Below are 27,972 nucleotides of genomic sequence, written 5' to 3' on the forward strand. Positions count from 1 at the left end.
TAGAGTACAAATACTTTCGTACATGGATACGCAAAAGTACTACAGAGTAACTAGGGAAAGACATGGTGACAATTGAGTATTACTGCTGCTGGTCATCCAGTCGTGTCTTCTGTTGTTGTCCTTGTCCCAGTGCGCAGGCCAGACAAAAAGTTACTGTCTTTGTGTTATTAACTATTAGTCCATACATTATTCTACCACAGCGGACGAATCAGGAAAAAAAAGCACTCCGAGGGCTCGTCCGGGATTTGAACCCGGGACCTCTCGCACCCTAAGCGAGAATCATACCCCTAGACCAACGAGCCGCATACGCCGTGAAGACGCCGAGTGTCTTCAGGTTAACAACAGTAGGTATTGCGTGATGTCTTCTCTAGTATATTTACTGATGTGTACACATACCCAGTTACCTACTTTTATTTATCGGGGTGCAGCTGACAGTGACCCGGAGTCGCAGCTGCGGAGCTAGTTTAGGATTCGACATTTTAAAGGAAACACAAATGACATTATGAAAGCGGTCGATTCTTCATTTTTCTTGCATCGCTTATCGTTGTGATCAAGCGGTGTACACCGGTGCTCAACCTGGAGCTGAGTTTACACGGTATGTAGTGTCTCTGACTTAATCTGAAGCAGATTTCACAATTCTCTCAACGCATTAATACTTTTCCGGCTATGTCTGATGTGGTGTGGACGGGAAATGTTCACTTTCCTGTTAATGACTTCAGCGTGAGGACCTGGTGCTGACACGTCGAGTAATCCCTACCGATTACTAATGACTTTATTTATTCATCTATTTTACTCATATATGTTTGGTCAAATAACCAAAACAAACGGGTTATCGTCTACGATCTAGTATCGACAATCAAACAGTGTAAGCCTGTTAGCTAGCTAGCTCACGTCTCCTGTCTTAAGGTAACTTGGCCAGTGGGTGGCAGCCGTGCAACTAGGAGAGCTTGCCTCTACTCTACTTATTTTAAACGAAGAACAAAATGGCTGGCTGTTGGTTGATCAAAGTAGTACGCGAAGCACGATTGACCAATCGTCATGCCTCCGAGTTTGGGTATCGTCCAATCAGGTGGCCTGTAGGCGGGATATCATCCTGTCTAACGAACAACTATAAATCCAACCGTTGTGAATGTGTCGTGAACATAGTCTGCGCCGTGATCGTTTTTTTTTTAAACTTACGGGACATCATTTGAGTGTAGCGAGTGATAATTGTCTGTCAGTGTTGAATTAATACACCGGTGTTCACACGAGTTCATAGACGAAGGCGCCAAAGCGAGCAGATGACAATACTCGGCTAAGTCGGCTAAGCTAACCACCTAGCCCGCAGCATGCCGAATTTTTGCGCGGCCCCGAACTGTACGAGGAAGAGTACACAGTCCGATCTGGCTTTTTTTCGCTTTCCGCGGGACCCAGAGAGGTAAGGCACATTATTCAAAGACACCCACGTTGACCAACTGATGTACTCACGTAACCACCAGTAACCAGTGTGGTTTCTCAGTCAGTTTACAGTTTCTACAATGGCTGAGAAGTTGTGCACAAAATCAAAGCACAACTAAAATACATTAGTGTTTTATGTTGTTGAGATCGTTCTCAACGTCCCCGCACCTGATGTCCAACACGACGGGGCAGCAAGCTACGACTTGTTTTCATTATCGATATTTCGCTTTGTGCATGTAATGTTGTCAATAATAGTTAAAGTTGGCCACTATCATTTCCAGAGGCTCGAGATGTTGTATGGAGATTGTTTTTTTACAACAGTCCAAAATCCCAAAATATTCAGTAGATATGACCGAAGAAGAAGCACTGAATCATCTCACTTCAGAAGGGTCAATCTGTTGCCACTTAGATATTGATATGTGAATGTTGCCAATTAATACATTTTCCGTTGATTGAATAATCACCTACTAGACTACAGCTTCAATTTAACCTATTTTGACTAAATTGGAAATTTCTCTGTGGAGTAATGGACATCTATTTAAATATGTGTGTTTGTGTGTGTGTAGGTCTGTCACATATATGAACATACTCATATCTTTGACTGTTTTTCAAATATCACATGAACATAGTTTGTATAAGTTTTCTTTCTTTTCTTTTTGTAGATGTCGAATCTGGGTAGAGAACTGCCGCAGAGCAGATCTGGAGGCAAAGACGTCGGACCAGTTGAACAAGCACTATAGATTATGTGCCAAACACTTCGATCCAGCTATGGTTTGCAAAACTGTAAGTATCTGACACACTCCTGGACAATCAGTCTGGTAGCAGTTTTTTCCCCAAAAATGTATTTTCCCCAAAAGTGTCTTATCATGTTATTTTGATGTATTTCAGAGCCCCTATAGGACCGTGTTGAAGGATACAGCCATTCCAACTATATTCGATCTGACAAGTCATCTAAAAAATCCTCATACCAGACATCGCAAGCGGATTAAAGAACTTGTAAGACAAATATTTGTTAACTGTATGTCACCTTCCAATCTTAAGCTTGATAGTTTGATGATTTTAGTTGTTTGATTGTGGTGAATTAACAACAGTTTTTAATTGCAGACTGAAGAAGATATAAGAAAGATCAAAGAAAGGAGATGTGAGTAAATTTGAAATGTATATTTGGTCATTCGTGTATAATAACTGCATGTTCATTTTATGTTGTATTCATTTCCATGACATCACTGTTGTTTTTGTGTGTCTCCACCCAGTGGCATCCTCTATTGAACAGCTTGTTTCCAAAAAAGATGCAGCAGCCGAAGACAGCACAAGCACCAATGAGGATGAACCTCAGCTGTCCACCGAGGAGAAAGAGCTTCGCGAATACCTGAGGTCCATGTTTGAGGTTGTGGTCATGCTTGGAAAACAGTGTATCCCATTAGTGGCGGACAAAGCATCTGAAGCCGTACATAAGTCCAACAACTTCCAGGCCCTTCTAGATTACCGCATGAATGTGGGAGACGCCGCTTTGAAGAAGCGGTTTGAGGCGACAGCTGTGAACACAGAATACCTCTCTGCGACGCAGCAGAGCCAGCTCCTGGACGTCTGTGAGAACACGGTGAGGGAAGAGATGCTAATGGAGGTGAGAGAGAGTCGCTTCTTCTCCCTAGTGACCGGGGACCTTGTCGAATTTTCCAGCGAGCGACACCTTCCTCTGTTTCTGCGCTTCGTGAATCAGCAGAACGTCCTTCGAGAGGAGTTTTTAGACTTTGTGCTGTTTGATGGTGACGAGTCATCGCTGGTGGAGAGACTGGAGGCGCAGCTCACGGACCGTTGGGGCCTTAGCATGGAGGACTGCCGTGGTCAGGCCCACAAGGCCACTGGGAGCTCCACCACCAAGATGAAAGCTGTGGCAGTGTTACTGATGGAGAAGTACCCCCTGGCATTGAACATGCCTTGCTCCCATATGGCGCTGAACATTCACCTGGCCAACAGTCTGCCTTTTCCTAATGTCCAGGTTGTCATGGAGACTCTGAGGAGGATTGGTGCTTTCTTCAGAACGCCCCTCACTCAGGAGGAGCTGGATGCCGGCGTCTCTTCTCACTACCAGAAAAATGAAGAGAAGGTTACTGTGCTAAAGCAAGCTTGTGTCTCAGGGTGGATGGAGCAGCACAGCGTCTTCGATGTGCTGCTGGATCTGCTGCCGCCCCTGCTGCTGTGCATGGACAGCATTTGGGACAATGGCGATGGACAGTTCACTGACGCTGTCACAGCGGAGGCGTACTCAATCACAGAAATTCTGTCTGACTTTGAGATCATTGTCACCATCGTCATCTTGAAGAATGTTCTCACGTTTACCAGAGCCTTTGGGAGGAATCTCCAAAGGGAAACACTGGACGTGTTCTTCGCTGCCAACAGTCTCACTGCCGTCCTGCATTCACTAAATGAGGTCAATGACAACATTGACGTCTATCATGAATTCTGGTATGAGGAGGCGGTGAGTTTGGCCAATGTCATGGAGATTCCTGTCAAGGTCCCGAGGCTGTTCCTTCGGAAACAGCGTGTGGCAGATGTGGACGAAATCCAAGCAGAGGCCTATTTTAAGGAGTATGTGACGATCCCTGTTATCCGTGGCATCATGCAGGAGGTGGAGGACATGTTCTCTGAGACCAACCTCAAAGCTCTGAAGTGCCTGTCGCTGGTCCCGGCTGTCATGGGCCAAATGAAGTTCAACACCACCGAGGAGAACTACGCAGATGTTTACCGTAACGACCTCCCCAACCCAGACACGCTTCCCGCAGAGCTTCACTGCTGGAGAATCAAGTGGAAGCACCGGGGCAAAGAGGTTCGCCTGCCCACCACCATCCACGAAACCCTGCAGCTTCCGGATGTCAAGTTCTTTCCCAACGTGAACTCCTTCCTCAAGGTGCTCTCCACCTTACCTGTGCTGAAACTGGAAGAAAACAAAAGTGACACTGCAAGTGAACGGCTGCAGGCTTATCTTGCCGGCACGCCTGCCAAGCAGTGGAACAAAAGTCTCGCCATGCTCAACATTAACACTCACGTCAAACACGACTTGGACGTCATGGTAGATAAATATTGCAGACTCTACCCAGAGGACGATGCTGAAGCTGAGGAGGCAGCTGAAGAAGATGCTGTGGTGAAATGATCATGACACAGAAACTGAGCTTTAAATAACTGTTCTGGGACAGAAATGAGTGGAACAGAAATGCTGTCGGTCATAAAAACATCCTGATCTGGTTGCCGGTGTGCGTTTTCCTGCATTTACACTTGAATATTTGTATTAATGATTTAAATGCAGATGTGAAGAGATAATGTATGCTATGTCCATTCAGTCTCTGAGGTTTCAAAGAAAACCTTTTAGTTCTTATTTGTACATCACAGCCTCATCTGGTATTGTAAGAAAACAAATTCTCTTTACCTCATGGAGACTCAACAAATATTGCCACAACATAAGACCTACAGAAATGAAATGTACTGTCAAACGTATGATCTGTAAATATTCAAAGTTCCGGCTCTTTGTCAGGCCATTTAGACTTTAATAATGCGGTGATGCTAAGGAAATATTTTTTTAGCTCATATACATTTAGCTTTTAAATCAAACCACATGATGAACACGTCGCCCTGCTAATCCACAGGAGCGATTTCCTTCAGGTGACTGTGAGGCAGCAGGAGCACAAGAGGGAGCAGTCACACCAATATCAGCAGTATCCCAGGACGAATACCAACAGGAAGCTTCTATTCATTGGATAGTTATAGAGGCCAGTGTGTTCAGAGTTTAAATGATGTAGTATCCCCATTGAAACAGCTCAAAATACCAACCTGGTATGTGATAGTGATATTTTTGCCTCACCATGTACTGTTTTAAAATAAGAATACACTGCAGGAGATATGACAACTCTGGATATGGCATTGATATGTTTTTGTTATAATTGTTTGTGGTAAGGTAGTTTTATTTTTTCTGTCTCCTAAAATATTCATTACACTGTCCCTTTTTTAAAAAACATAATCAAGTCTATTTTCAGTTTGTTTAATAAAATCCTTTTACAGAAGAAAATTAAAATGCAAGTCTGATTTTTATCCTCATTTATTTGAGAATAATCATTGGTAATTTCTCTCCTTTTATTCAGTTGCGTGCAAATTTATATTTTGAGTCAATTGACCATCTTAAAACGGAAAATAAACAAACATTGTTTTTCTATGAACATTTGTAAACCTTTGACTCTGTGTGTGTGTGTATATATATATATTTTGTATATGTGTATATATATTTATCTGTATGTACATATATATATATATATATACACACATACATATAATATATATATGTGTATCTTTGTGTATATATATATATATATATACATATAATATATATGTATCTGTATGTGTGTGTATATATATATATATATGTGTGTGTATGTATGTATATTCTCTTGGGGTTCCAGCTGCGTTATCGGCCATTTCCTCCAGACGGAACAACAAGAGGCCTCTTGCCTCATCCACTGCCGGACTGAATTGACGCTGTGGGCCGAGGCAGCGTCGACCGTGTCCCCTCCCTCTGTGGCCAGACGACGACGAGCTCAGGTGACAGGTCGCCGTGCAGACTCGGAGCATCTGGGAGGCATCGCGCTGATGTGGGTGGGGTCGCTTTGATGCGCAACCAGACAGCAATGTGCTCTGCACAAAGTGCATTCGAACTTGAGTAAGAACCCAGCAGGCTGCAGGAGGAGGGAGTGGGAGGCGAGTGGGCTCTGTTTCTCAGTCTGAAGCAGGAGATCGGCGAGATACCCTCAGCAGAGCATTACATAAAGCCGCGAGGGGGAACAACCCGGACTGCACAGAAACCGAGAGTGCGCGGGGCAGAACGGGTCCGAGCACTTGCAGGTCTCCGAGACGTGAGTAGGTCGGTTTATTCGCGCGTTTATCCCCAGATTCTGAGCGTTTCCGTGCGTCGCCCATCACCATGGCATGGCCGTGCATCACCCGTGCCTGCTGCATCAACCGCTTCTGGACCGAGCTGGACAAAGGGGACATCGCGGTGCCTCTGGTTTTCACCAAATACGCGGATGTGGCCGACGTGCAGCATCTGCATCACCCGCAGCCGAAGCAGAGGGCCGGTGCCATTGCCATAGAAACCCAGCCCCATCACGGCGAGCAGGAGGCTGCGAAGGCACCGCCCGCGACGGGCGCCGCAGCGGGCAAAGATGGCTCTGCCGCGTCCGTCATGCGCCAAGACTTCAAGGCGTGGAGCGTGCGCCCCGAGCCCAGCTGCAAACCCCGGAACGAGTACCAGCCCTCGGCGACCCCGTTCATCACCAAGACGCAGTATCAGAAGGACTACAAACCCTGGCCTATCGCGAAGAAACACGACCACCCGTGGATCCCCAAGCCCAGCCCCTCCTCCTCCGCCGCCGAGCGCAGCGCAGGGGCCGGGCAGCAGGAGCCTGCGGCCCCCGAGGCCCCCGAGGCCGAGAGCGGCGTGGAGAAGTGCGAGATCGAGGAGAAGACGCAGGTGAAGGAGTCGAAGGAGGCGCCGAAGAGAAGCGTGAAGAGGGAGAAGTCCGCAGAGAGGAAGCCGGCGGAGAAGTCGGAGGCGCAGATGCCCGCGGACGCGAGCGCGGAGCAGCGGAAAGGCAGAGAGGCCGCGGACGCTCTCAACAGACAGATCAAGCAGGTGATGTCGACTTCCAGCAGCTACAGGTGAGTGGACCAGTGTGAGACATCATGGTTAGTGGCTTAAATCAGGCCTTCTATTCTCTATCAGCAGTGGTGTGTTCCAGTGTCCCCTGCTGCATAACATGTCTACAAACATTTCAACTAACATCGGGGGAGCATCTATGATAAAACATCAGAGGCCTGTAGGACGTTTGGTGTTGCACCGTCTCTTGTTACAGTCTCCAGGGATTTCCAAAGCAAACTGATATTGCCTCAGATAAAGGTTTCCTCATTGATCCCCCCCCCCACCGTGTCCTCCATGAGACTACTACCAAATCAATGCAGTTTGCCCATAAACGAGTTAGGCCAGTAAACCGGTCTGAATGTATCATGTGTCTTGACATGGTTCCTCTGCGCAGGCCTCCTCCTAATTGAATTATAGGGATCATGCAGGATGCAAGTTAATAAGACGTGCTGGCAGTCATTTTGCCCCAGTGAAATATGGATGTTCACATATGTCGTGCCTTCAGTTTTGTGTTTAGTTTGTTGCCTTTATTTCTGTGGCTACGGTCATTAAGTTGTATAATATATACGTATATACAACTTGGACTAAATTGGAGAAAGGGCAGTCTTCAATTTAAACTCTCTCAGTCATACTCAACTTTTTACAGCTGAAACTGATCAATGAATCGATTAGTTTGACAAAAAAATGATCGGTAACTTAACAAGTAATCCCTTCAGTTTTCTTTCAAAGAAAAATACTGAGCATTCTCTGGTACCAGCTTCTCCAATGTGAGGATTTGATGACCTTTCTTTCAGCAAACGTGATGTCTTTGGGGTTGATTTTTCTCCTTTTGTACAAATATTTGATAAAATAATGTCTATTTCAATTGATGTCAGGACCGAGTTCAAGGCCTATAAGGACGTGAAACTGGTGAAGCCCATCAAAGCTCCAGTTCAGTATAAACCCCCCGTGGAGGAGACCAGCCTGGAGACCAGCTACAGTGCCACGTACAAGGGGGAGCAGGTGAAGGCTCAGCCCGCGGACAACAAGCTGGTGGAGCGCAGGAGGATACGCAGCCTGTACAGCGAGCCCAGCAAGGAGCCCGCCAAGGTGAGAGCACGTCGCCGCACAGCTCCCAGGCTGTTACTGCAGCTCTGTGGAACACCGCTGCCACTTAAATGCTGAGTTGTATTTCCCCGTAAGTACACAGAGTGACATGCAGTAAGTGCCTTCCTTATAGTCACGTCTAAAACTTTATTAGCCCTGCTATATCCTAGGTTTTAGTATTTTGTGATTAACACACCGTCTGTGAGGTTTACTTTGGAAGGCCCGCTGCATACTTTTTCTTTTTATTTCACACTCCATCAGAGTCAAGCCCCGGCCTAATGATTGGTGGTCAGACTTATTATACACCAACTAAAACAACTTCATGTCTCATTTTCATCTTAATGTGATATGTTTAAGTACCCATCCTGTGTAAGTTTTAACTAACCCCAAAAAATAAAATGTTAATGCATCAGATTTAATGAGTAATATCCTACTTCTGGGTTATAGATATAAGGGACTTCATCCAATATTAAAGTAGGTCTTTATCATTCTCAACACTTTTTTTACAGGTCCGTTATTTCCCAATAGTTGCTTTTTTTTCATAAATAAAGCGTCATCAGTATTCTGCTCTGCGTGCATGTTCACAGTTCAGACAAAATCTGGTTAGTAATTTTTAATGATGTGTCAATAGTGGTGTGTTCATATGGCCACTCCCTCTCTCATTCTTGTAGGACTTCTCAGAGACTGAGAGCAGCTCTGTTCTAAATCTGCTGTAGTCAGGTGTGTTTTCTGTTTCTTCTAGAAGGCATGGTGGCTGACCTCAAATTGATCAGACGCAAAGAGTGCATACTGTACACCCACACACATACACTCACAGTATGCACCTTGGCCAGTATGAGTCTCAGTCACATTGATCACCCGGCTACCAGATGCAATCCTTCCAGAATTATCTGGCACATCATCACCGATTGCCCACCTCTCGGCCTGCACCTACCTGTTGTGGAGCTCAGTAGTTTAAACAATTGAGGTTTATGCAAGAGGATGGATCGATAAACGAAAACATGTAACAGATTAGAATCCTAGAAAAATAAGATTCTTAGAAACCTCTTAACATTTCGATTAATATGCATTTGAACAGATCTGCGCTGTTCAGGGCTCTATTTTGGTGACAGTGTATATGGTGCAAATTAAGTTTGGCAAAGAATTTCCATGTTTTTCCATGTCTGCACACATTAGCCTCAGTATGAATTTGACTGCATAAAAGTAGGTGGATAGGCAGTGGCAGTGGTGCAGTTGATTTTCTCTATCAGGTACTGGTAACACTTGTTTGCAGATGATGTCATCCTTTTTGTTTTTGATGTCTGATTTCTGTAGTTGCAATTTGCAGCTCAGTATGACGCAGACTCTTATTCGTGCGCAGTTTTATGGTCATGAAAGACACAATCCTCTACCACACCCAGTGTTAACATATTCCTCCTAATTCCACCTTGACTGTCTATGGCGACAGAATTAACAAAAACGATGCCATGCCCTACGCACCACCTACTTTTCACCACCACTCTTTTACTCACAGAAATAGAGCCCTTCAGATTTTCTGCGAGAAACAGCCTTTAACAAACATTCATCATCTCTTACAAACTATTTTTTTAAGGTTTATTTATTCAGCAAAAGTTGAGCATGCATGCAACTTTTTGCTGTGCACCAGCTCATTTATACAAATGGACCATTTGGAAACATCTTTCACAAGTATTGTACCGCTGTCCAAACTCCACAAGAGCAGAACGGAGAAACATGCTTTGCTTGTCGGGCACATCCATCTCTGCACCCACATGTTCCCAGTCACTCTGGGAATTTGAACCAGTGATCCTTCAGTTGCAAGCCTGCTTGTCAAACCACTAGGTTTTTGCTACCACTATTACTGATCAAATGTGTATTACCAAAATGTTAGTGTTATAAATATAAGACTACCAAAATATACTAATATAAACCATGTACTTTGAATGCTGTACAAATACACCTTTTGTGCTGTGTGTTCATTTCTTTTGTTCGTCATTGCACTAACCACATATTGCAAATATCACCTGAACTCTACGGTGCCATTTGCCTGTTATTTCTTTAAGTCACTGGATAAAAAAAGGTATGTATTGCATGCTAGCTAAGATATGACTTTGACATAGAGTTAAGTAAATGTTTAAAGGAATAGCTTGACATTTAAAAACAATATGTGCATATTTGATTTCTTGGTAAGCATTACATGGGATGATCGACACCACTCTCATATTGATTTTTTAAATATAAAACCACTTTTTTGTTAAACCTTGTTTTGTTTTTTTACCCTTGGTCAGAACTAGGCTGTTTCCCCGTGCTTAACCAAACACAGCTAATGAGCTACTGGGTTCAACATCATATTAAAGTTTTTTCAATTGCTTTTTGCAAAGCCTTGGTCCACATTGAAGCCACTTTTTCAAAACTCTTCATACAGTCTTGCATCACCAACAGGCACCTGGGCCACACAAATGATCTCACCTCCAAAACTCACTCAAATCACCACAACACTTTGTACATGTCTCGTTATCTCATGATAAGCTTGTTCGACCAGAACACTGGCGACGATTCTTACTCACAAAGCAACACTGACTTAAAAAACAGGGAGCACCACATTTTTCATTTCATTCATCACATAAATGATGAACTTTTATCCTTGAATTTTTAAAGATTTTTCATATAAATCAGTATTATATCATAGAATAAGAAAAATGCACGTTATTTCATTGACTTTACTAAAGTATATGTAATAAGAATGAATCAGCAATTGCTTCAATATCCTTTAGTTTTTCTATTTCCTTGCATATAGTAATTTACTTCCTGTGATGACACTAGACCACACTGTTCTAGTGTGAGGGTTGTAGTCCTCCCTCTCTCCTGCATATGGAGGCAGATGTTCCGCCCACAACCGAGGCCGGTTCTTCTAGAAATTACTTCCTGGTAAAAGGGAGTGTTTTTTCTCTCCACAGTCGCCAAGTGCTAGTTCATTGTGGGAATGGTTGAGTTTCTCTGTGATATTGTGAGGTCACAACCTCACTGTGTAAAGTGTCTCGAGATAATGTATGTTGTGATTTGGCGCTATACGAATACAATTGATTGAAAAATTGTGTTGAATTGCATTTGGCCACAAGTTCTCATCAACATCACCGGTGTTGGTCTTCCTCTCCTTTGTCCTCCACGCATCCCCCCCTCTCCCTGACACTCCTCTTTCCCCACCCTGTCTTCCACGATCCATGTTTCCAGACAAAATCCTTCTGAAGCCGTCCCCTTTTCTCTGTTTGGTAAGAGACTAAAAACACATTGGTAGGCTTTCAGCTGAAATTTCAATCAGCTATGTTCGGAATGATTATTTTTTCATTTTATGTTGATGTTCCACGTGTTTTAATATGGTTTCTGCAGAAATGCATTACATTTTCCATCATTCTGTTCCAGTTTTGAAAACTGTGTGTTAGCATTTGAAAAATGTAGTGCATATATATAGTGTTTTCCAGTTGGTGGAGTATGAAAGAGAAAAGAGTTCATAGATTTTTGGAAAATGTGGTCATTGAATGTGTTTTGTGTGAAAGCAATGGAAAATGATTCACAGTTTGGTTCACATAGACTTCTGTTTCACTGACTGCGTGAAGAGTTTTGACAATGTGACTTCAGTTTGGACCAATGCATGTTAGCAATTGAAAAAAACTGTAAACATACAGACATCATGGAGAAGTATTACGGTATTGATCTTCTCATCTAGCGCTCAGCAAGGAATCAAAGAAACATGTTCTGCTGAAAATGTTGATTTACTGTTTTGGAAACAGAGGTTGATCTCAGCATTTGCACATCTCTTCTCTGCTAGGGGGATAAACCAGTGTCTCGCACCAAACCAAAAAAGACGCCAACAACAACAACAGGAAAGATGGTGAAAAAAGCAAAAGAGAAGCAGATTGCTAGTTCCCTGTCAGCCAAGAAGAAACCTTCTCTGGCCGCTCCAGAACCCAAACCAGAGGGAGTCGTCACAAAGAAGAGCAAAGAGATCAGCAACAGACTGGCGGAAGCAAAGCAGTAAAAGTTTCACCTCTACACCTTCATGTGCTTCAACAAAGGTCACAGGAAGAATTAGGCAAATCTCTTCCCTTTGGTTTAGTTCCTGGCCTGTTGTTTTTGCTGTCCTGTCACATATTGTTCAACCTTGAATTGAATGGGCACCGATGATGAGCTTTTAGAATAATGCAAATAATGTCATTGTAATGTGTGTGTGTGTGTGTGTATGTGTGTGTGTGTCAGAGAGGGAGAGAGAGAGAGAGAATATGTGATTGCGTGTTTTGGTGCACAGAAACCGCTTTATATTAATTGAGCACATAATTTGCACATTATTTATATGAGTTCTGTTTGACGTCAAACTATAAAAAAAGAGCCTTCTGTACACATGTTATATGTGTATGAAAGGGCATTTTTACCTTTGTCTGAATGGATGACGATTTGAGATCAACACTAAAATGATTGTAGAAATTTGTCAAGGGGAAGCTTATTCTCTGAGACTGTATCTCACGGGAGGTTTTGTTAAAATACAAAATCTGTTTTACGGTTGCATTCCTAGTTACAGTGCCTCCGCTCTAAGGTCCTGGTTTTCATTTCATTGTTCTGGATGATATCTGGTTTCATCAGTTTGGTTGCTAAGAAACCAAAATGACCTGTAATATAATTGCTGAAGCTTTGCATGCAAGACCCCCATTTTTGGTTGAGAAGCAACATTTTAGCAGACTATACTGTATGTCACAGTCACATTTTAACTTGTAAATCTAGCCATCAAAGATACATGTTTAGGGGCGAGACCTTTTCCAATATAATGCATGTGTAGTAATAGACTGATCACACCAAAAGGTACATACAGTAAAAAAAAATCATAGTCTAGTGGCTGTTAAAGCTATGAAATAAACACACCAGCAATATGGTTTCACCCACAAACACATTTCTTGCAATTTAAATGGAGACCCACTCCTTTAATCTAAGAGGAACACTGCAGTCCTTACAATGACTCAGTATTTTGTGGCATTGTACTCCATCCTCTCCTCTGAGCTGCGATGCTGTAATTGTGTTAAAATAAGAAACTAAAGATGCACAAAGGCTTGAAAAGCTTATCGTCTTAACTCAGTGGCTTTCACTCTGAATTGGCCGACCTCTCCAGGTGTTGAAAGACAAGTAATGGGCCAGAACTTGAAGTTCAGCTCCTACAAAATGCTGCTGCCTGAATATGCGCAAAAATCCCATCTGTTCATCAGGACGTGTTTTCACTAAAACGCCATCACACCCTGTCCCTCTCTGGTCGTAAACGTATAACGTCAGTCGTCTGCCATGAGATCCTTTAGCAGCCTGAGGTGTGTGAGGGCCCAGCTGAGCCGCTATCCACCGTGAGCCTGCCTCTGGTTTAAGCGTGTGTGTGTGTGTGTGTGTGCGTGAGATGTTTTGTGTGAACACTACAGCCTGCTGCCTGCTAACATCAAGTCTGACCCCCACCACAAGAAGTGCTGCTGTGCACTCCAACACCCTGGTGCTATATCTCTCATCGTATATATGCTGTCTGGTTCGGACCGCGCGTGGCGTCAGACCAGAGTGAAATGATGAAATGACAATGTCATACTGCTGCACACATTTTGTGACGTTGTGCTCATGTGCTCAGCTTGTTCTGAACCAACTCCAATTAAAATGATGAAACAGAATCCTGTGTCGTGACTTATTACATCATTGTTATAGGTCACTATTATTTCCTTAAAGGTGACCAGCTATTTTTCAGAAAATTTTAAAGCTAATCTTAACAAAAGTGTAACAAATAAATGCTATGAATTTGTCAAAATTTTCACCTATATGCATTTGGAGTGGTAAAATACCTCAATGTGACCCAATTACGTTTTTTAAAAAGCCACCCCAGGGGGAGTTTATAATGTTTTAGACATTATGTTTTTGTAAAAAAAAATTCAATTCACCATTGTTGATTTGTTTGTTGATTGTCAATTTTTTGCAATTCTACTGTGTTCTCTTAAAAGGGTGTGCTTCCTGAAATTTGATGTCATCAGGGCATTGTTCTGTCCATTTTTTATATTTCAGAGATTTATTGAGAGAAGCAAATTGTCCTCGGCTCTAAACGAACGATTAATATGAAATGAAACATTATTTGATTGTTTTTCATTACATCCACTGGATTTGGGTTGATGCTGGTGGTCATTTTCCAGCGAATCAGTCATCCTGACATGAAAGTGCATGAATAATTCAGTTGTTATGGGCCCTTATGTTTCCAGAGCAGCATGAAATATTGAATACGAGATCAGCGATGGCACTGGAGCTGCTTAAGCTCTGTCCCTTCCCTACAAGACTTGTCTGGCTGCTTTCCGTCTCACCAACAGCTTATTATGTATTGTTGAAAGATAAGAATTGATATTTCATACACATGCTTCTCTATGAAATATACTGTAGTATGTGCCTTTTCGGTTCATCTGTTTCATATTGAAGCACTGTCAGATAATGTCACAAGAAAATGTGACTGTTGCAAACAAAAGCGGTCCCTAGGTTTATCTGCTTATGTGCAATTGGCATGTAGCCGTAGCATGTTTATGTAAAGTAAAGACTCAGCCAGTGAGCAGCAGTGTAGAACCCATAAATGAGTTTTGATTTGGTTATTCTGCTCCAGACACAAATGTGTCTATATTAATCTACCTGACAGATATTCAGATGTGGATCAAATTGTATCTACATTGAGAAGCATACTGTGGTGATGCTACTCAGCAAATTATGACCTCTGGTGGACGGGATCTGTTTCATCTCACAGGATCAGGAGAAGTGAGGTGTCCGCCGGCCAGTAGCTCACATTTTTTAAATCTTCTTGTGTGTGTCTGAGGTGTTCGGGGCTATGATGGGGTATGTAGCTCCTCAATGTATTACTGTAAAATTACCTTTTTTCCTTCTGGCTCAAAAACAATATCACACACCTGGATGTGTGTTTTAAAAACACTAACTGTAGTCAACTAGTTTATTCAGTCCAGGTTTGTTAACTTTGACTTTAATCTCGACATGGATGGATGGATGGATGGATATATAGATAGATAGATGGATAGATGGATAGATAGATAGATGGATAGATAGATGGATAGATGGATAGATAGATAGATAGATAGATAGATAGATGGATAGATAGATGGATAGATAGATAGATAGATAGATGGATAGATAGATGGATAGATAGATAGATAGATAGATAGATAGATAGATGATAGATAGATAGATAGATAGATAGATAGATAGATAGATAGATGATAGATAGATAGATAGATAGATAGATAGATAGATAGATAGATAGATAGATAGATGGATAGATCCTCTCTTCCATATTTCAGTTCAGTCTTTACTTGTATTCATTCAGTCATTTATTTGTGTGGCCAGTAGGTGGCAGTGTGCTCTCTGACTTTCCTATTAGTGATTTCCTTTTTTTTAAATGACAGACGAAGAACAGACACCAACTTCCGCTTCGCGGTCGACGTGAGAGGAAATAAACACAAGCAGACGAGCGGAGGAGGGAAGAGGAGGGAAGAGGAGTCAGTATCCAGCAGCACCGAGCTGCTGCAGCAACTCACACCGGCACTCGTAAGAAACATCTTCTAAAGCTCCGTGTGTCGCTTGTGTCGGAGAGTCACACGTGTGTGACATGGTAAACAAAAAAAAGGAAAGGTGCGATAACCAGTGGTAACCAAGGTTAGCTACAGTGTTAGCCAAAACATTAGCTTTTATTTTAAGACAACACATGAAGCTCGAGCTAGCAGGTGGTTTCTATGCCAACAAGTGAGGTTGGACTCGTGTAACCTTCAGGTGCTACTGTAACTGAGGATTATCTTTATGTCCCACAGGGGCAGTTCGTATTCAATAACGATGCCTTCACGTTACAGACAATAAATCGGACCAAAGCATTCTAAACACATGTCAAAAATACGTAGACATACAGAGTGAGTCATCACTTGCATTGGAAATATAACAACCTGTGTGTACAATAACCAGTTGACCCACAGCTTGTTTAACAGCTGATGGGACCAATGATTTGGACCAGTATCTGTTGGATTCGACCTTGTTCAGGAAGGTGACTGTTGCCCTCTGTTAGACTTTAACTTCATAAACATGGACATGGAGGGTTTTGCAAGTTCGTCCCGAAGATGTTCTGGATCTAACAATCTTCCCTGGCATGCACTTGTTAGGGGGGTTGCAAAACCGGCAGATTGTTGCATAAGTCTATGACGGAACAAAAGATTTTGGATCTGCCATCTGTCAGCATTAAATGCTATCAATCTCTGATTGGCCGTTTTGTTTTTTTGTGCAGATGGAGCCATCAGAAGTCATCTTGACATCCAGGACCTTGCCCATGTACCTGGATTGAGTTTACTCTCTCTGACCTGCCGTAAGGACCGGTGTGTGTGTGTGTGTGTGTGTGTGTGTGTGTGTGTGTGTGTGTGTGTGTGTGTGTGTGTGTGTGTGTGTGTTGCTGCACAGTGTGTTGTCAGATCTCCATCATGATGACGACCAAGAGACTGGACAACTTTGAGGTGGTGTGTGAGTGGGCTTCCTGCAACTTCAAGGGCCACACCATGGAGGAGCTGAGCGACCACATGTCGCTGCATTTGAAGGACTACCTGGGAGACAAAGATGCCCTGGAAGAGCTGGGTGAGTGGGGGGGGGGTATTCATGTACATGTGAGCAACCGCTAACGTACACGACAAACACAAGGAGCCAGCGTATGTCAGTCGTCAAATTTGCACGTGTAGACAAGAATCTTTGGAGGAAGAAAACAAAGAATTGTCACCATAACTTGATCAGTGGTTCCGACATGGGCTGGACATCTCCTCCTGATATGATTCCGAATCAAATTTGGTTTCAAAATGATTCTCGATTCAACATAAAGAGAGGTTGAATCTATATTCTGTGTGCCAAACACCTCACTCGTGTCCTCGGCCCCATTCGGATGCAAATGAACCATAACTGATAATTAAGATAAAAGGAAAGCTTTTTGATAATATGCAGCTTTTTAAAATTAAATTCCCTTTCAATTTATTCAAATAAGATGGAAGCATCAGTAAGTCTTTTTCCTTTATGAAAAAGAAAGTGTTAATGTATTGACCAGTTGGTGTGATGCTGTAAAGTTGGGAAAAGAAAAGGAGAAAAAAAAAAGCCTTGGTACAACTGATTATTAGGTCTAGTGTGTGTCTATTACTCTTTGTAATATATAAGTCATAAGCATAAATAGATTTGGATAACACAGTTCCACTGTCTCTTTCCGTCGGTGTGACATGAACAGTTGCTTCTTCTGTTGCCTCGGTGCACTGATTGTTTGATTTGAGTTGTTGTTGGATCTTTCTGGTGCTAATTAGGACTTTCGGAATAGGACTATGGATTTATCGCACAAACTGACTTATATTACACTTATATCACTTATATTTGGTTGGTTAAAGATTCAGATTTGAAGTTAACTGCTCAGCCCTGCTCAGTCCAGACGTCCCTCTCTTTGTTTAGATGAGTATGCCTGTCTCTGGAACGGGTGTGAATTCCTATCCATGGGTAGTCCCGTGGAGCTGGAGGTCCACGCTTTCTTCCACAACTACCACGGTAAGCTCAAGTTTGTCGGGTCACAGCTGCTCAAGTCCCGTCCTGCCCTGCCGAGCTGCAACCAAGGCTTACACAGCAACAACCTGGTCCCCGAAGGATCCGATGGATACGTGTGCCAGTGGGAGCAGTGTGATGTAGGTGTTTGTCGTTTACAAGTTAGCAATCGGTCAACAGTTTATTTACAGCACAACGATTATTATAGAATTCATGTTGTTTGTTCTTTACACAGAGTACATTCAACAATCCTGAGTGGTTCTACCGACACGTGGACAATCACATCGAAAGTGCCGAGCAGCAGTCCTTCTCACAACAGCAGCAGGCTCTCTTCTGCCACTGGTCAGGTATGACTGAGTCAGTGGAGGTGAAGAAGGTGTTCAACCCTTCTCTGGCATTCGTGTGATGTCCATGTCGTGTCTCTGTGAACAGGCTGCGATGCTTTCTTCAAGATCAGGTACCGGTTGAGAGAGCACATGCGGAGCCACACTCAGGAGAGACTCGTCGCCTGTCCCACATGTGGCAGCATGTTCTCCAGCAACACAAAGTTGTTTGACCACCTGCACCGGCAGGCCGAGCCCGTGGGTGAGAGGGACACTTTGGTTTTTAAAACCTTCGCCTAGGATGCAGATGTTTTTGAATGTTGTGAACAAATACAGATTTTTGTACTTATTCAAACAGAGTCGCTGGTATGTGAACATTGTGGCAAAGCTTTTTCCAGCGAGAGACTTTTGAGGGATCACGTCCGTCAGCATGGTGAGAACTCTACAGTTTTATTATTGTGTGGCTGTCAGAGTAAATAAAGGTGCTAAACTTCTAACATTTTCAAGTTTTCTGCCTTTTCCACTTGTTGTAACAACAGAGTTTTGTCATGGTAAAAGTAGATGGAAAACATAAGCAGTAAAATGTTCAGTCTTGATCAGATTGGTACTCTGGCTATTTTACAGCGACGGCCAGGTTATTCTCAAATATTTAAGGAGGTTGGGTTTCAAAATTTAGTCTTAAACTTGGAAATAGCAGTTTACACAACAATCTCACCTCAAAGTCCATTTAGTAACTGCTCTGACGCTTTTGATCATATCAGCTCAGTTGTCACAGAACTGTAAATTACACTTTTTATTAACATACATTTCAGCATTTAAATGACTTGAAGAAGAGAATCCTTCCATTCATTAGTGTCAGCTGTATTAAGATTGAATCCATTTCAGGTTTCTTTTCAATTTTAGCACATTGTTCTCTGACATGCCAGAAGTTAAAAAAAACAAAAAAACACACTGTTGCAAAGATCAATTAGACAGTTTTATTCAAATTATAAAGAACGTTTTTTTATTAGATGGGACTTTAAATAGGATTTTAGATCACTATTGATCCATGTAGGCTGTTGTTAGTAAATTACCATCTTTGTTCTTTTCCTTTACTCCCAGTGAATCAGGTCAAGTGTCCCTTCTGCGACATGACCTGCACGACCTTGGCAGCTCTGAAGATCCACATCCGATTCCGCCACTGTGACGAGCGTCCGTTCCCATGTGACTTCTGTGACAAAAGGTGGAGCTTTGAAACAGTGGATCAGACGTCCAGTCGAAAACAGTTAAAATATCTGGTTGGAGGTTGTTGTGTCCATTTTTATTCATGTGTTTATGGGCCTCTCTGGTTTGTTTTTTAACTGAAATGATTCGCAGAAAATCCATTGAACTTTTTAAGTATGTTTAAAAAATGCAATAAGTAAAATAGGTAGAGCTAGCAATCACAGTTATTAACACGTGACAGTGAGAATGCTACTGGACCAACAGTTATTCACTGTACATAAGTAATGTTGTCAGTACTAATGAATTTGAAAGTTTGGAATCTTATCTCTGAAAAACTGAAAATAAATGTTGTTAGTGATTATTATTTACAATTTTGTTGATGGTTTATTTTTAAAACAGATTCAAGAACCAACGAGATCTACAAAAACACAGCGAGGTTCACAATGAGGGAACTGTGTATCACTGCACTGTGGAGGGTTGTGATTACTCTTGTCACACGTTCCAAACCATGAGCCACCACTTCAAGAGAGCGCATGAGGTTTGTTAGCACCCATATGAAACACCCAGTAAAGCTCAATATTGTACCAACGAAATGTTACTTACATTATTGCATGATTTATTTATTTTGTAACCAACAGGTTGGCGGGATGTCAAAATACAAATGCCATATTTGTGATAAGGTCTTCTCCTGGTGTTACACTCTCACACTTCACCTTCGCAAAAAGCACGAGCTGAAGTGGCCGTCTGGACATTCACGCTTTAGGTACGTCGCAGCAGCCAACTGGCAACTTATTGTGAGGTCTCAACCTGACTACGTACAGTGCCTTGAGATAATGTATGTTGTGATTTTGGTATAAATCGAGTATAATGGTCTAAGGTCAAGTTCCTAGTGACCTTGAACACCCGGAGGGGATTTCATCACATCAAGCAAAAAAAGTTTGACTGATGAACTGATTAAAATGTAATGTTCTCTCCAAAGATACAGAAAAGATGTGGACGGCTTCCTAAAAGTAAACATGGTGCGATTTGAGACTGTGGAAGTGACCAAGGAGATCATGAAGAACATGGCCAAGAAACCGCAGAGCCGCCGGAAAAATCCTCGGACCAGCGGCCGGAACAAAAGGGCTGCGGTGGCGCCAGAGAGCGGCCAGAGCTCCCCCGCGGGATCCTCATCGCCCTCCTCGAGCTCCTCCTACTCGTACTCCTCCTCGGCGGAGTTCTCCGGAGGCGAGGACGTCTCGTCTCAGCCCAGCCCCAGAGGCAGCGACTCTCCCGTCTACTGTGTGATGAGCACCATCCCTCACATCGAGGACGAGCCTGGAGGATTGTCCCAGGAGGACTGTGACGGCGACGGGACGTCCGGAGCCGTTCAGGCCCTGACGGAGGTTGCGCGGGGCCTCGGTATGGATGTGGTCTGACCGTCCACTTTGCACGGGGTGAAATCACAAACGTACCAGCGTGGGCTCTCGTGTAGCTGTGACGCATTGAAATAGTTATGTCTGTTTTTGTGTATTTGGCTGCGGAGCCAGTCAGCGGAGAAGTCACTGCATCCTGTCGTTTGCAGTGACGTTCCGTTGAGGTGGTTCTCGACACATCTTTCATCGGACAAAAGTGTCATGCCTCAGCTTAGCTTTGTGACGTCTTCACAAGATCACCTGTTTTAATATACCGTAGATTCATCTGTCTGAAGAGCAGGACTAGCAAGCTGGTTGTACGAGATGTTGTTCTTATCTTCACACACAAATATCCGTTTTCTGGGATATTTCCATATTTCAGAGGAAGTTATTTTTTTAATTGTAGCCTTTGAATGTTGCTTAATTTTATTGTTATAAATTTGAAATACATTTTTGATACAATAGTGAACTTGGCATATGTTTGTTTTCTTTCTCCAGCCGCATGTCCTGTAGGGACGGCAGTGTGGATTGGTCCATGGATCACTCTGACTTTTCATTTAGCCCAATCACCAAGTTAAGATTTGAATATGTCCAACACCTTATTTATCACCAAATACCTGCAACACTTGTGGAGTTCCTATCAGCCTCAGATGTGTTTTGGATTGAGCATAAATACTCAAAACGAAGATCAGCAACAGCATGTTAGCTTGGTCATTTTGAGTCCGGGGATCAAAGTTCCCGTCGCTACGACAGATTTCTGTCCATTTGAGTTTCTCTTCCACCTGAAGGCCTTAACCAAATGAAAAGAAAAACTATGCTGAGAGTTTTCTACCGCTCTGGAGAGAGCACATGCAGTAATGGCTTTAATATAAAAATTAATTTTTCTCAAATTTCAGTTTAAACGAAAGTCAATGGCATGTTCATTCATTACAACAGATATTCATTCTTAACAGAGCGAAGCTGTGTAACCACTGTGTTTCCCGTTGCATTGTGGGTTATATGTAGTGTTACTAAGTTGCTAGGCTACCAAGTGTTTGAGTCAGAGTTTATGAGTCAGAAAGCTCAAATTTGCTTTAAAGATGTATGAGACCTTGGACACTTGGGTGGGATGTTGCCAGAATGAGGTCATGACAGGAGTGTAGACGAGCAGACGACAGGAGCGTCCCACCCTTGAATCTCTGCCGTCTCCTGCTTCCTCAAAGCCCGAGGGAAAAGAAGAGACGGTGCAGAGAAATCACGAAAATATGCTTTTTGCATCTGTGCTACAAGCGGTATCCTGATCCCACTGGGGGCGTTCTGTGCGTAGTCATTGTGTCTGGAGTGGAGGTCCTCTCTTATGTCCCACGTTGGCTCCCATGATGCAGCTTGGTAGGGATGCATTTCAGCTCCTGAGTAAGGGAAGCGTCCCCCAGGAGTGCGGGTAACATTAAAACTACTGCTGTTAGGATACAAAACAGACAAACCACTCAAATGTTGCACAGGTATGGTGCACGGAGACGGATGGGTATGAGTTGAACTGAATGCAGACGGATCGTGCCAAATATTGATGGAGGGAAAGTGGTCCACGACAGTCTCCCGCTTCGCCCTTTTCAGTTTGACGAAGCTGCCACCCTCGCGCTTCCTCTTCCTGTCACGTGAGCCGCGCGTGCCGTCAAGTTCACGGGTCACTGATGGATCCCAAGGTTCGACTCCGAGTGGTAAATCCTCTGTTGTGTCCGTTCGGTGGCCTCTGTGGTTCTCATCAACCAGTCTCTCTTTCCTCTGCGGCTGCTGCAGCAGCAGCTGCTCCAGTTTCTCCGTCTTGGTCGCGGATGCTGGTGAAGATGTGGAGAGGCCCGTTTCCCTCCTGTCAACAGTGTTTCTATATGCAAACTGTCCACATGAAGGGCCTGAAAGTCAGAAGCAGATCAGTTTTTATTAACATGACACACGTATGTTTGTTTGCTTATTCAGTCATCATCATAAAACAATAATTAAAAATATATCACAATGTGAGCTCAAACAGTAAATAGTGACTGAAAAGGCTTAGGCTGATGCAAAAGCTTATATACTATATGGCCATCCTATTTTTCTATCCATTAAATCTACCCACCTCAAAGAAAAAGAAAATAAAGAAACCAAGATATAAGTAAATAAACAAGGAAATTAATTATTCACATTTGCAACCCTCAAAAATTGCATTACAAACCATATTCTTGGAAACCAAAAAAGACAAGAAATCAGAGACCAAGATATTAATAAGGAAACAAAGACAACGATTTTCTTGAAAACAAAGAGAGTTGCACATTTTTAAATTTAAATTGTCATTGTTCCATAATTTAACCGCCACAATAGAAATACATCTTCTTTTAATCTCTCTGTTGGCTTTTTAAAAAGTAAACTTAAAGATACCTCTCGAATCATATTTACTTTCCTGTACTGAAGGAAACTTTTGGACACAGTCTGGAAGTGACTTGGAATTAGCCCTGAACATGATCTGCATTATTTTACAACGTCATCCTCTTGTTGAAGGTATTCCTTACACCGCTGGCCTCACCTGGATTTGCACGTTTGCTCGAGGGCTGATCCGATCGCTCGTGTTGGACCGAGTCTGGTCTGACGACAGCAGATGGATTCTCAGGTGTCGGCTCTCGATGGGGACTGTTGGGTTTCTGCTGCATTTTCTGTTTAAATGCATTTCAATCAAATACAGCAGCCAAAACCAACTCACAAAGATGTCATAGTTTTCTACAGATCAAAACTCTAAACTAAATCTGAAATAATTTTACCATACAGTATGTGTAGCTCCTCACAACAGAGTTTATAAATGTTGTCTTTTGTATGGACGTCGCTAAAGATTTTATTTGACAATTAAAAACTAAACATAACATGCTCACAAATAAAGTTTATGAAAATAAAATCTTATTTTGAATATATTTTTCACATTATTGCTGCTTAGTTAAACTGATTTTAACTTCAGACACATTTGAAAAAATAAAATAAAGGCCTAAATACTTTGAGTGAACTACGCATGTCACAAAGTTACCTTGAGTTGTTTGTGGTAATAAATCTTCCACGCGATGCAAACATGCAGGGCACCAAGTCTTCCTCGTTTCTGAAAACAATGTGAAAACATACGTGCGATCAAATGTCAGTGTTAATTCTCAATTTACCTAGTTTGTGTTTAATCGATCAACAATGAGCTTTGAGTTTGAAGACAGGAAACGGAGGCAATCCTTTGATTTTACTGTCTCCTTCTACTGTCTGTGTGAGTTGATGCAGGTTGGACTCACTGTGCTGAAGGATCTCTGTGTCGCCCTGTGAAAGGCAGTGACTGCAGCGGGAGGCGGCTTCAGGTGCTGCATGTTGGACTGGAGCTGAAAATTATGACATGAAATTATTCTGCTATTAATGAGAATAGATGAGGAGAAATCTCTAAAATGGTGACGCACAGGCAGCACTATCATATCAGGTGTCAGTGATAATAATACAGTAAATATAGAGTACAGAGACTCGTCTCCTTACACTACTGTCTTGAGTTGCCGTTGCAGTTGGAGCAGGTGGGACGGAGGAGGGCTGGTGCAGCATGGGGGTGAAGGCTCTCTGACGAGGAGTGTGCTGATGCATGCGTTGATGGTGATGAACCAGGCTGTATGGAGTGAACTGCTGGAGTAAGAGCACGTGTGCCGTCAGTCGCTGTGCAGGGCAGAGTGGCACCAGTACAGAGTTGATGATGACAGATGACATTAGTTATTAGAAGCTCCTCTTTGAAATGCACACATGAGTGTACATACAAATATCACTGGATCACTCTGATATTGAAGAAAACCTTAAAATGGGATGAACCTCTGGCAAGTTCTGGAGTTAAACGCTGCATCTTTTTCTTTTCCTGTGACTTCTAAGGGGATTTTTGGGGACTTTTATTGGCAGTGGACGTTGTAGGATAATGGTTGCATCAACAATTTAAATCTTTCAGAATTCAAGATATGTGTATCTTGTCTGATTTGACTGAGGTGTGGCTCTGCAGGATTGAAATCCTGTTGATTTTTTTTTAGAGCACTTGCACCTTTATATCATATTACAGATTGAAAAGCTCTGCTTTAGAGGTAAAAAAAATAAATCAACATTTAAAAAACTAAAAAAGTAACAAAAAAATCCTGTTGCCACTCAAACAAAGCAGTGGAAGCAGCAAACTGCTGTAGTGAGACAGAGAGTGTAGTCGGTCATACCAGACTGTAGAGTGTGTTCTGGACTTGAATCAGTGGGTTTGCTCCTGCCATGAGACTGACTGAAGGCCCCGCCCGAGTCCAAACACGCTGCAGGAATGGAGATTTCCTTGTTCTGGTGGAAAGTTATCAGACCAGCCAATGGCCAGTAATTTCCAATTGTCCCTGATGTCCTCTGCGTTCCAGAGTTGGGGGTCGGCCTTCGCAGTCAAGACAAAGCAGAATAAATCAGTGAACATTCAGTGGATTATCAAACACAGTCCTGTCTTTTGCATTAGCTTTTTCAAATACTAATTGCACAACACAATGTGTGCTGCACCTGTCAGGTAGCGTGCCTCGCAAATCACACTCAAATAAAATGAAAGTATCTTGTTAGATTGCATTACAGCCAGTAATCCAATCAAGGCATTCGGTGTGCCAATCCTTTTAATTGATTTAGGATCCATCCGTTCCAAGGACGCATGGTTGGATAATGCTGTTAGTGAACAGAGAGCACTGCGATATGCAGCATGTTTGAGTGGGACATAAAAATAGAGTTATGTTCCCGCTATATGTGAATTTGTGTGTTTGACTTTACTTCCAGCTGGACTTCCAAAAAGAACCAGAGGTAACATCTTGCTTAAAATTAAATTAATAAATATACAAGGCTATTTGTTGACGCTTCTGATTGACACAAATCAACAGCATAGATTATAAAAAGCAATTTTCACATGTAGAGCTGAAAAGGGATTAATTGACAGAAAAGGAGTCACCAACTATTTTGTAAGTGCTTTGATTGTTCAGGTCAATGAAAAACTCCAAACATTCTCTACTTCCAGCTTCTCAAATCTGAGGGTTTGCAGCTTTTTCTTTGTCAGAAATTGGAAATCTGTGGTTTATGAAGTGTTGGACAGATAACACCAGCTTTCAAGACCTCACCTTGGAGTTAGGAAAATGTAACAGGTCTGTTAAGTTATTTTTCTTCCTGTATTTTATATCATTTATAAGGAATAATGTGTGAATCAGAAATGAAAAATAAGCATTTGTTGCAGCTTTTCTAAAATGTTTTCATTTGTTGCAGGCACGGTGCTTCCATCTGTGTTCATGTTGAAAATCTAACTGTACTCAATCAGAAGATGGATAGAATATCAGCGATGCATCAGACATATGATGGTGCTGAATGATGACACAGTGTCTGACAGTAAAACATCTTAGTTTCTCGAGGATAATATTTCTGAAAATAAAACTCATCCGGCCTCGTTCCTCTGCATTTAAACGAGAGAACAGCGTCGATGACCAAATGTTTGTGTGAAGGTTGGTGATGAGCTCCTCCTTGTTACCCAGTGACTCCGTCCCGCTGTTTGTGTCCGTGCCCCTTTAACCTTTCTAGGCTGCAGGGATCCGATCGCCTGATCCCTCCTTTCTCATAAAGACAAGATTATCTGGAGGTTACACATCCTACATGTTCTCTTCATTTCGTCCATGTCAGCTTGTCACAAAAATCTCTTAATCTCATAAAGGAGTTGTTTGTTCTGCAGCACAAACAGAGGGATGAGGCATCAGGAGCGGCTCGATGGGTCATCTGAGGGCACAGCCCGCACTCAACATGGAGACCAAACATCCTCTATTAATTAGTCATTGATTCAACCACCGTGACCTCCCGACATCCATTTTTTCCATTTATAACCAAAGTTAAGAGATTTCAGTTTATAGTATATTCAGTGTAAAACACAAGCAGATTGTCAACAGATGAATTTTACACCTTAACAATTCAGTGTAAGTTAATTTCTAAGCAAAGAAATCATCGGTTCCAGCTTCTCAGATGATAATATTTTCTATTTTTCTTCGTCTCGTGTATATTAGAGTAAACTCAATATCTTTGGGTTTGCAGCTAAGACAACATGAGACATTAAAAGACATTACCATAAGCTCTGGGAATGTTTTTGTGAAGGAAACTTTTCACAATTTTCTTACACCAACTAGACAAAACGAGTAATTGATGATGAACATATTTGTCTCTTGATGTCATAAAAACACAGCACAAATGTAAATAGTCAGGAATCGATTAATTGTTGCACATTGAACAAAAAGATAGATCAGGTGAAGACAACGGAAATCAAAATGTATTTGACCTGACACTTTTTAAAGTGACACAGACTGCACAGCTGTAGATATGTTTCTTACCTGACTAATGAGGTGTGTTATCCAGTGAATAACACTCCAGTTCCTCAGACAGCAAACTGAAGACCAACACTCATAATCTGTCCTTCCTCAAATTCAATCTTTCATGCAGCAGCAGAGTGAATCGTGTCCGTCGTCCCTCAGCGGATCCTCGACTGCGACTCCACCTGTTGCTCGGAGACAGTTTTAGCCGTCTGCTCTCCCTGGTCAATTAGTCTGTGTTACTTACCAATACCAGGGAAGACCATTAACTACTCCTAATGGCTTAAACCAATCCCATCAGGGCTCTTAACCCCTCTGAGTGTAGAGAAAGACTGCTTACAGTACGAGGGGTTTTTTCCAGAGATGGATACTGAAAATCTGACGCAGAAATCAATATGTAAACAGTCGTTCCATGTCCCCACATGATGTGCAATTTACAAAGGTGCATGAGTCACAAACCTCTGCTGATGAATCTAAACATCGTGTGTAATATAACCCGTTATTTCTGATTCAAGTAACTGCTTCTGGCTCTGAAATATAATGTTTTTTTTACCTTGACTTGACCCTGTGGTAGAGGCTGCTTTGTGTGTGTTTATTGTTCATCATTTACATTATGGTTCTATTATTTTCCTTTGTCCTTGGCATGCTCTGGTGAATATTGCCCCGTCTCTTCTGTTGCAGTGAGCTTGTTGTAACGTTAAGTTGACTTGACTTCAATGTAATTGCCTTACTCAAAATAAACTACTAACTGGTAATGTTTTATAATCATTCATTTAGTATCTGTTTTCTAAATGTTTTAGCCTCACGATCCATCAGAGAAACTCTGTCTGCTGGCTCCAGACACATCAGCTCCCAGTATAGCATGGTGTTTCTATATATAATTGAATTCCTGATGGAGTGTT

General features: G+C 42.4%; 4 protein-coding genes and 1 non-coding gene across 9 annotated transcripts; 3 read left to right on the plus strand and 2 right to left on the minus strand.

Annotated features, from left to right (window-relative positions):
- Positions 1-215: 215 nt before the first annotated feature.
- thap12b (THAP domain containing 12b) lies at positions 216-5,572 on the plus strand. Of its 2 annotated transcripts, none has more exons than XM_047335448.1 (5): positions 216-344; positions 2,100-2,220; positions 2,326-2,433; positions 2,542-2,578; positions 2,691-5,572. In XM_047335448.1, the coding sequence occupies exons 2-5, from the start codon at positions 2,206-2,208 to the stop codon at positions 4,586-4,588; spliced, it is 2,058 nt and encodes a 685-aa protein (XP_047191404.1). In that variant the 5' UTR covers positions 216-344; positions 2,100-2,205; the 3' UTR covers positions 4,589-5,572. The 2 variants fall into 2 exon arrangements, with proteins under 2 accessions (XP_047191404.1, XP_035478036.1); XM_035622143.2 differs by lacking the exon at positions 216-344 and adding an exon at positions 645-1,417.
- trnap-agg lies at positions 231-302 on the minus strand. The gene has a single exon. It is a non-coding gene; the product is annotated as a tRNA-Pro (tRNA).
- Positions 5,573-5,907: 335 nt separating the features above from the next.
- On the plus strand, positions 5,908-13,890 carry map6b (microtubule-associated protein 6b). Of its 3 annotated transcripts, none has more exons than XM_047335812.1 (4): positions 5,908-7,140; positions 7,996-8,209; positions 11,435-11,472; positions 12,030-12,149. In XM_047335812.1, the coding sequence occupies exons 1-3, from the start codon at positions 6,404-6,406 to the stop codon at positions 11,447-11,449; spliced, it is 966 nt and encodes a 321-aa protein (XP_047191768.1). In that variant the 5' UTR covers positions 5,908-6,403; the 3' UTR covers positions 11,450-11,472; positions 12,030-12,149. The 3 variants fall into 3 exon arrangements, with proteins under 3 accessions (XP_047191768.1, XP_047191767.1, XP_035479675.1); XM_047335811.1 differs by lacking the exon at positions 11,435-11,472 and adding an exon at positions 8,878-8,926 and having other exon boundaries at positions 12,030-12,137; XM_035623782.2 differs by lacking the exon at positions 11,435-11,472 and having other exon boundaries at positions 12,030-13,890.
- A 1,779-nt stretch (positions 13,891-15,669) lies between these two features.
- On the plus strand, positions 15,670-21,192 carry zgc:112083 (uncharacterized protein LOC550461 homolog). The gene is made up of 10 exons (XM_047335791.1): positions 15,670-15,805; positions 16,530-16,870; positions 17,717-17,943; positions 18,039-18,150; positions 18,236-18,388; positions 18,485-18,559; positions 19,228-19,348; positions 19,729-19,867; positions 19,968-20,092; positions 20,309-21,192. The coding sequence occupies exons 2-10, from the start codon at positions 16,720-16,722 to the stop codon at positions 20,745-20,747; spliced, it is 1,542 nt and encodes a 513-aa protein (XP_047191747.1). The 5' UTR covers positions 15,670-15,805; positions 16,530-16,719; the 3' UTR covers positions 20,748-21,192.
- Positions 21,193-21,307: 115 nt separating this feature from the next.
- On the minus strand, positions 21,308-27,600 carry LOC118299661. 2 transcript variants are annotated; one of them, XM_035623559.2, is made up of 7 exons: positions 27,092-27,600; positions 24,932-25,128; positions 24,228-24,368; positions 23,996-24,079; positions 23,749-23,817; positions 23,260-23,386; positions 21,308-22,612 (listed from the first exon to the last, which is right to left on the minus strand). In XM_035623559.2, exons 2-7 carry the CDS (start codon positions 24,980-24,982, stop codon positions 21,849-21,851), a joined length of 1,236 nt encoding a protein of 411 aa, XP_035479452.2. In that variant the 5' UTR covers positions 24,983-25,128; positions 27,092-27,600; the 3' UTR covers positions 21,308-21,848. The 2 variants fall into 2 exon arrangements, with proteins under 2 accessions (XP_035479452.2, XP_035479451.2); XM_035623558.2 differs by lacking the exons at positions 24,932-25,128; positions 27,092-27,600 and having other exon boundaries at positions 24,228-24,650.
- Positions 27,601-27,972: the final 372 nt, after the last annotated feature.

The sequence above is a fragment of the Scophthalmus maximus genome, chromosome 11 (genome assembly GCF_022379125.1).
Source record: "Scophthalmus maximus strain ysfricsl-2021 chromosome 11, ASM2237912v1, whole genome shotgun sequence".
Classification (NCBI taxonomy): domain Eukaryota; kingdom Metazoa; phylum Chordata; class Actinopteri; order Pleuronectiformes; family Scophthalmidae; genus Scophthalmus; species Scophthalmus maximus.